We start from the raw sequence: 8,818 nt of genomic DNA, 5'->3' as shown, positions 1-8,818 counted from the left end.
TTATTTTTCTTGTACCAGCCTGGGTGCTGTGTGCTCTGGGCAGTGGTGCCTACACTGTTTTTGGCAAGCAGACAGCCAGCAGTATCACATAATTCAACTCCATTCAATTTAGGTTAAGTTATATATAGTGCAAAAATTTACATGAACAATTGCCTCGAGGCACTTTGTACGGAGGAAGTAAGAACAGGAACAGGAAGAAGCATCTGACAGAACCAGGCTAAGGGAAGGGTGGCCATCTCAAAGCACATGCAAAAGCGAAAACAGTTCTTATATGACACATAATAATACACATACTGAATGAGGTAGCATCAAGTATAAGCTAAAGGTGCAGATAAAACTGAGAGATTTGAATGCATAGCACAGTGTAGCTTGTCAGTGCTGATAACAATTCACAGATGATCTAGCAATCTCATCTGGGATTTTGTGAGATTGGTGAAAAGATGCTGAGTCCATTTTCAGCTATTCCAATATTTATTCCAATGTTTATCAAGTCCTTGCACCTATTGAGAGCTACTGAAAACAACAACCACACCTATACGAAAAAACATCAACTAGAGAGCTACAAGCTTCTAAACTGACTGTTACTATGTGCAACTTAGGAACGTAATTAGCATTTATTAGCACTAACTCAGAGTAACATGTCTTTTTATATTTCTGAACTATATTTCTTATATTATTTTATAAGTCCACCTGGCACCTTCATGGATAATATTGTGATGGAGTTCATTTTGTAGCCCTTTTTTATAATCTGAGCACTCAAAACGCTCAGCTTGCCTCATTCACCCATTCACACAAACACTTTCTTCTATGCTCTTTTGATGTAACATTCACACACATTTATACTCCAGTGGATGCATCAGAGAGCAACTTGGGGTTAGTATCTTGCCCAAAGATGTTTGCATGCAGACTGAAGCAGATGGCAATCGAACCACCAACCTTACAATGAGTAGGCTCTCTATGCTGCTCTACCACCTGAACTGCTCTACTACAGCTACAGCCACGCCCACACCATCCACACACACTGGTAATATCACTCCAGTAGAGGAAGTGCTCTAAAAAGACGTTGCCTCTCGTTTTTTAAAATGCAGCAGATTTAAGGACTGGCCCATCTCGTCATGCAATGCTGGATTGTTGTTGCTCCTCTAGAAGAAATCAGACCCTGGTTTTTCTATGCATAAGTTGCTTTTTCTTCCTGTGTTTAGCTGCATGTTTAGCTGTTGGACTGTTTGGCTCTTCAGAACTAGTAGTACTGTCACCCAGAAAGCGAAGGATGCTTATCAGTTAAAACTTATTTGTTCCCCACAGCTTGCAGCTTTTCCTTAGAAAGAAAAAACATATTGCACTCTCCGGACATCAACTTGCAAGCACACTCACCTCCTTTGTACTTAAAACTTACCTAAATACTTACCTTGCAGTGAATGTGATCAGGTGTTATTACACTCTGCTTGTAGAAAACCTGTTAAACTTGCCACTGTGTCTGTTTCTGAGTCTGTGTTTTGGTATGACAGTGTATCTATAACAAGAATAAAGTTACATTTTATCTTTTGACTTATTTGCCATAAATAAGAATTATTATAGTGCCTACTAAATAATGAAAGCATTGGTGAAATGGCAGCTACTGCTCCCTTTGAGTACTTTCACTGCTGTATTTGGCATTTGAACACTTCAGTGATACATGCATTCAGTGCATACCCACATGTTTGAGTAAAATTTCTCAAGTGCCAAAAAGAGTTTTGTATTTTCTAATCAGTTTTTCTTTTTTTTAATTTAGATTTTCTGCATTTAATTCAATTTATTACAGGTGGTATCTAGAGCAAATTCTCTCTGCTCGGTTAAGATTTTAGTTTCAGTGTTAATTTTCAATGATAATTGTATGAGCTAACTCAGAAGATCACAGTTCAATGCATTTATTCACACTGACTGAATATATTTACAACAAACACAATCCAACAAAGGGGCTAGAGATCCAGAGGGCCCAGGGAGTAAGGGAATCCACACATCTTGTATTTACAGCTCAAAATCTCAGTCAGACTCTCGGGGTTAGGATCACCACACCAATGAAGGGAATGGAAGGGAAACCAGCCAAGGAAACACATGGTCAGAATCCAAAGACGTCAGAAGCAGAACAAACACACAGCACCGCAAGAGTGCTGATATAAATTCCAAGGTGTAGTATCACATTCATCTTTGCACCTGTAAGGTAAGAATCTGACTATTCTGTCTTCTTCCAATCAGATATCCCAGAATGACTGTGAAGAAATACGGGCAGATTGATATTTTAAAGCTCCCACTTTAGCTGGGGTGCTATTTGGGTGGACAAAACAGATCCTATCACAATATAACTATTAAAGACACAACTATTAAAGACACATGTTCAAGTTTTGTAAGCTATCCACTGGAGTGGGTAGCTCCAGTGGATAAATTTTTGTTGGCAGGGGACTTACTGGAAGGCGGAAAAAAGACGACCCCACTTTTATTTCCAGTGGCCCTAATCCTCTTCCATACTTATGTTCTGCAATTTACAGTATAAATTAACTCTGAAAATTTAGGGTTAAATATATCGTTACATTGCAAAGTCTGAATTCTACTTCATGGTACAGACCTCTTTCTGCAAGAAAGCGGGAACAAAGAGCAAAGTGCACTGTAGTATAATGTTGTGCAATGCTGCCACCTTGTGGTCCAAGTCGAATGGAAAGTTGATTCAGCTCCAGCTTTAATGAAGCTTACAAACAATCTTCTTATAGCCTCTGACAGTGGGCTCATCTCTGTGCTTGTCCTGCTAGATCTCAATACTGCTGACCATAATAATTTATTACAGCAATTAGGGCATGCTGCAGGTATTAAAGGTACTGTGCTAATTCAAGAGAGGTTGGACAGATAGTGAAGCCCCCCTGGCTTTCCTCTGTCATCATATCTGAGAAGAGGTAAAAATTCTTAACATCCAGCCTCATCTGTTAAGAATGATACCGAGCACTACTGGCAGATTTTGGAGCATGTTTTTTACTCATAGAATATCAACTTTATTCTTAATCAACGATATAAATCAAAGTCTAAGTCTTTTGGTATGTTAAATAAGAAATAATTGTGAGTAATGAGATCAAGTGTTCTAATGTGTGAATTTTGATTAGTGTCTGCAGTGAAAAGATAAGACATGTGTCACCAACCAGTTATTAAACATGATCCTGAATAAGAGAAATGGTATTAAGCGTATTAATGGTTGAACACAAAATTATAATACATATGTGAGTTTGCTGGTGGTTAATTATGCTTAATTGCTTAATACTGATCATTTACACCAGCGGTCCCCAACCCCCGGGCCTCGGGCTCAGGCGTGAAATGTATGGTTTTCAGGGTTTTTATTGGTTTTCAGCATTATTTTTTTATCGTTTTTATCGTTAACTCAGTTTTCCTGGGTCTTTTCACGTGTGTTATGAATAAATCTTCTTTTTTTCGGTACCGATACTAGTTTTATTTTGTTGTATTTATCCGCGACTTAAAGGCCGGTCCGTGAAAATATTGTCGGGCATAAACCGGTCCGTGGCGCAAAAAAGGTTGGGGACCGCTGATTTACACTACCGGTCAAAAGTTTTAGAATACCCAAATTTATGCAGGTATTTATTGCAGTTCAAGTCATTCAAGTCCAATGAATAGCTTGAAATGGTACAAAGGTAAATGGCAAACTGCCAGAGGTTTAAAAAAGGTAAGGTTACCCAAAACTGAATAATAATGTACATTTCAGAATTATACAAAAAGGCCTTTTTCAGTGAGCACAAAATGGGTTAACAATGTAAAGCTGTTCTGCACCAATGGAGGTTAATCAGGTCTTGAAAGCTGTTGCTATTAATTCCTACAGGTGTTCCAACTTTCCTTCATTACTTACAACCCCCTCTGTCTGCATAAAAGTGGTGTTGGAACACAGGTGAGCATCAGCTGAGCAGTATTGTACTGTAGAAAGTAGTGTGTTGGTCCAAAGATGTCGAAAAAAGGCAATTAACAATAGAAGAGAGACAGACCATCATAACATTTATTAAATTCCGTTCTTTTCATCATCCTAGTGCAAAGACAAGTGGAAGCAGACAAAAACAACCAACACACACTCTACAAACTTTACCCGAGTCATTTAGACAGCCGTTAGCACATGATTATCCTTATGGGGACCTGATATGTTTAATATGCTGCTGAGAATATACCCCAGAAGAAGCGTATAGTATAGCTTTTATTTTGGAAAGAGCCATTTCTCTGTAATAAACTCTCTTTTCCAAAGATGAGTGATTTCTCAATCAGATAGATTTATTTTTTTTTTTATTATTTTGTTGTTTCAGCAACATTAAATTTAAAAACTGTACTTTTGAGTTAAAATATATATTTATAATTTTAATAAATAACAAATTAAAAAGGTATCAACATTTTTTTGTATCGAAAAAATATCGAACCGTGACACCAAAGTATGGAACCGAACCAAACCGTGAATTTTGTGTATCGTTGCACCCCTAGTATTTTGCCTGGCAAGGCTTTCCGAACTGGGGTACGTCTTCGTCTGCAGTTCTCAATTTTCCGGAAATGTAAAAATAAAGATCATTTTTTGAGCTTGACCACTCTGAGTCCAGTCTTTCTCTGTCGCCAAAAGAATTCAAAAGAACTGTGCACGTTAGCATATGCTACTTCCGGTGCGGAAACTCCTGTGGGGAGCTTTGTTTCCGGTGTCCTATTCGCGCCTGGTTTACGGTCCAAAACAAGTTAAGCAAATGAATTAATCAAGCGGCGATTTACATTTCTATAGATGTCTTGGGCATTTACCCAATATATCTGTAAATGATGTTCATCGACTTGTCGATATTTTTCCCCGCGCCTCAGAGAAAAAGAGAAAATGGATTCAAATGTTATATTTCTCAGCTGTCCCTCGTTTATCGCGGGTGTTATGTTCTAAAATAACCAGCGATGGGTGAAATCAAGTAGCCAATTTTATTTTTTGACGGTGCAAAACGTTTCGTGGACATACAGTACTGCACTTCAGAGTCACACTGCTAGCGATGCAGCGATTCTGTACTGTACAGGAGAGACGTCACGGAGGAGATCGTCTGCAGCGATCAGGACGCAGGACACAATGTGACGTAAAAATAAGCATGCAAACTTGCACTAAAAAATCTGCGAAACAGCAGGTGAAAGATGAACCGCGTTAAAGCGAGGGACCGCTGTAATTTTGAAGGTCACAACATACCCTTCGTAAATACTAATGTATAGAAATCCTTACCAGCAATCATTCATTTTTTGTGTGGCTTTTTTCACGGTTTGTTAACATGCTGTGTAGGTGTGTACTTGACTAGCTGATCTCGACATAACGGGGAAACATCTGGTTTGACTATTCTTCACCTGTAGTTTGAATACTGAACATTTGCCTGTTTAGATCATAAGACCAGTCACTATACAGAGATGTGCTTCTGAACGTGGACGATGTGTCTTCTGCTGCAGTGATGCAGTTCTGCTTGTGTTGAGTGATGTAAACAACTGATCGATCTAAACTCTTTAAACGTCAAAATTGATCATTAGATTTTTTATGACACAACAGTGGTGAGTGTTCCCACCTTCTGCTCTTTGTAACTTAACGCGATCTTTCCGTTTTCAAGTTTTGGACATGATTTTGGAGGATATCTTTGCAGTAGCGATTGACCGCAAAGTAAAGCTACCGGAAATGTACAACCCCACATCCGGTCTCAAACCAGGAAGTTAGCATTTCCTCGTGCACAGGGTCATTTACAAAGTACAAAAAACAATATAATCAGAAAATAAGCACTAAGAATATATATTTATCTTGTAACACACTTAAAAATGTAGGTGTTTCCTATAAAGAAATTGTAAAGAAAGTCAATGTGTCAGTGAGTACAGTTTCCTTCAACATCAAAAGACACCAAAGTGACCCAAAGTGCTTTATAGGCACATTTATTTACAATCAGGTCTCCTATGAAGTGGTGACAAATTAAAGGGAAAAACAGTCAACAGTTGTGGGTAGTAGTCTAACATTTCAGTTCAAATCCTTCCAATATGCTCAGCTGAAATTACATCTGTGATTCCAATAGCCATAGCACATGACCCATATTTCTACACTCCATAAACCACGTGAGGTGCATCATCACCTGGAAAGACACCACTGTCGTCTGGAGAATAATGTTTTCGCATAGGATAAAGATTATCACTACAAAATAAAAAGGTCAGTACAAAACTATAGTAATGTTAATGTGTCAAATGACAAGTGGACCCAAACCATTTCAGCAAAGTGATACCATCCTGTAAAAGAGCTACCATCTATCTATCTAATGGGCAAATACTCTTGACGCTTTATTACATACACCTTGCAGATATTGAGATTCATCAGACCAGGCAATGTTTTCCAAACTTCTATTGTCCGCTTTTTAAAATCCTGTAGCCACGGTTTCTCGTTTCTGGTTGATAGGAGTGGTACGTGTTGTGGTCTTTTGCAGCTGTAGCCCATCTGCTTCAAGGTTGGATGTGTAGTGCATCCAGATATGCTCTTCTCCATACCTTTATTCGAAGTGTTTGATTTTCTGTTACTTTCCAATCAAATTAAAACTGGCCATTGTTCTCTGACGTCACAGGCATTTTTGCCTGGAAAAGTCCCCCCCGACTCTGATTCTCAGTTTGAACTTCAGCGGTGCCCTAGCATTTTCAACAAACAAGCATTAAAAGAATGTAAAGAAAGTCGTGGCTAACATTTATGTTAGGAAGCAGTTGAACAGCAGTACCTAGTAAAATGACTGGTGTCTATTCTATTTAAACTACTCACAAACTTTTGACACATTTAATTTAGACAGAAGATGTACAAAAAGAAAAGAAAAAAAGAACAAAACATGGAATAAGCTCATTGGTCCTCTGTGCAGACGAGCTTAAGAACAGAGTGAACTTCCTAATGAGCAATTGAACGGGCAGGTTTTGCAGCCTCAGCGATTACAAAAAAAAAGTACCAGTAGCTTTGCACTTGTCTTTGTAACATTTTTTACATTTTATTGACCTTTGGGTCCATTAAAAAACAAAAATAAAAAAATATTTTATTTCTGAAAATTCTGTAGATAGTTGGTTATCATTAGTTGGAATGCCATTCACTTAACAGTAAGAAAAAGGTTAACAGTGTTCCTGGATAACAAAAGGACAAAATGAAACAAGCCATTCCTGGATACTACACTGGCTTGTTTACACCACTAATGTTAGGATTCTCTTTATGTATTTTCATATGTTGAATCAGGTGTGTTTTCCTTTGGAAACTTTTATTACAACTTGAACATGTGAAGCATTTGTCCTTGGTGTTCTGTGCCTTCGGAGATGCACTTTCTTCACGTTTCTTGGAGTCGCTTAAAAGTCGTTCTGTAGAACTGGTTCTCATACCTGAGTTTGCTTTGTGAAGAACAAGTTGTGAACCCTGGATAGAAATCTGTGCTGTTTGTGTACCTGTGTGATTATTCAGTTGCTGCCTACAGTTAGATTTCTTCTCAGTATGCATTTTTGAAGAACTTGCAACAAGAGCATGTTTAAATGTAACACTAGTTGAACCTTTCTTAGATTTATCGCTATCCATCAAATCATTATCACTGTCCTCAGTCTCAGTTTCAGATGAATCAGAAGTCTTCTCATCACTAACTGGAGTTGGATCTAATGTCTGGACAGGTTGTGAGTTAGCAACTCTATTACCTATCATTACTTTAAAATGGGACTGCTTTGTATTTATTCTTTTCCAGTCATCATCGCTGTCTTCAGTCTCACTGTCTGAAGAGTCGGAAGTCTTGTCACTAGCTGCTTCGGTCAGTGGTTCTGCTCCTCCACTGTCGTCACCATCACTCTCTACTTGCATATGTTCAGTGGACTGGCAGTCTGAAGACTCTGCGTTGTTGTGAAGCTGAGCCGACAAAGCTTCCTCTTCATCAGCCTCCCTCTTTACAGCAATGAATGGCAACTCTGTGACTGAATTCTCTCCCAGTCCTATACGTGTCTCTCTCTGGCTTCTCCTGAGTTCCTCCTGTTCAACTTCAGTTTGTGAGCATTCAGGCTCCTCTTTCAGAGCAGGTCTCCACTTGTGCTCCTGAGACGGAACCTCTTCATTACACTTCTGCTGCGACTGATAGTCTCCACGTAACACTGGACAGAAATTAAAAGTTTTAGTTTAGTAGATAATACATCACCAATTATAATAATAATAATATATCACCTCTATATTTGAATCTCATGATTTCATATAAAATGTAAATACAGCTTTGGCTCTGGTGCCATTAAACAGCTTCCACCACAGGTGTATCACTCAGGAGTGATACACCTGTTGTCAGGCCTGCAGGGTTTATCCCTGTGGTCTTCTCCTCTGACTTGTGGTGGACATTTTTTTTTTCTTTTTTTTACTGGCACAAATAATTTGTGGGGCATCTTATTGTGACACCTGATTGTTCTCTAATTTTAGTTATAGTAGTATTTTAAATGGTTGTACAAATAAAAAACCCAAAAAAAACACAAAAAAAAAAAACACACAAGTTTGGCTGAATTTTTAAATAAATAGTTGCATCTACTTTAGTGTTTACAAAATGTATGCGTAAGTTTTCAAAATTTACAATTTATATTTGCATTTCAAGTTATGAAAATAATTTACTAAACATGTTTGTGATTTTTACAGTAAAAAAACTACTACTAGGATGTTGTGTTTTTTGTGTGATTTCAGATCAGTTGTGTTAATCCAGTATGTCAATAACTGTAAATTCAGACAGGTTTAGTGCTAAGTACTATTAACAGGTTGTGCTGAAAAGAATGCTACCAAATTAGGTTAAAA

At 38.1% G+C, this 8,818-nt stretch overlaps 1 protein-coding gene across 2 annotated transcripts in view; it reads right to left on the bottom strand.

Moving 5' to 3' along the window:
• Positions 1-5,782: 5,782 nt before the first annotated feature.
• The window catches only part of LOC102299505 (lisH domain-containing protein C1711.05), a 4,997-nt gene continuing 1,961 nt past the window's right edge, over positions 5,783-8,818 (bottom strand). The window contains exon 3 of one of the 2 annotated variants that reach the window (XM_005933535.3): positions 5,783-8,142. In XM_005933535.3, coding sequence (XP_005933597.1) covers positions 7,190-8,142 — 953 coding nt within the window. In that variant the 3' untranslated portion in view covers positions 5,783-7,189. The remainder of the gene's footprint in view (positions 8,143-8,818) is intronic. The other variant, XM_005933534.2, reaches the window with a different exon arrangement.

This window comes from Haplochromis burtoni, unplaced genomic scaffold (assembly GCF_018398535.1).
Source record: "Haplochromis burtoni strain Fernald_Lab_line unplaced genomic scaffold, NCSU_Asbu1 Contig_169, whole genome shotgun sequence".
Taxonomy (NCBI): Eukaryota; Metazoa; Chordata; class Actinopteri; order Cichliformes; family Cichlidae; genus Haplochromis; species Haplochromis burtoni.
This window is presented reverse-complemented; position numbering and strand designations above follow the sequence as displayed.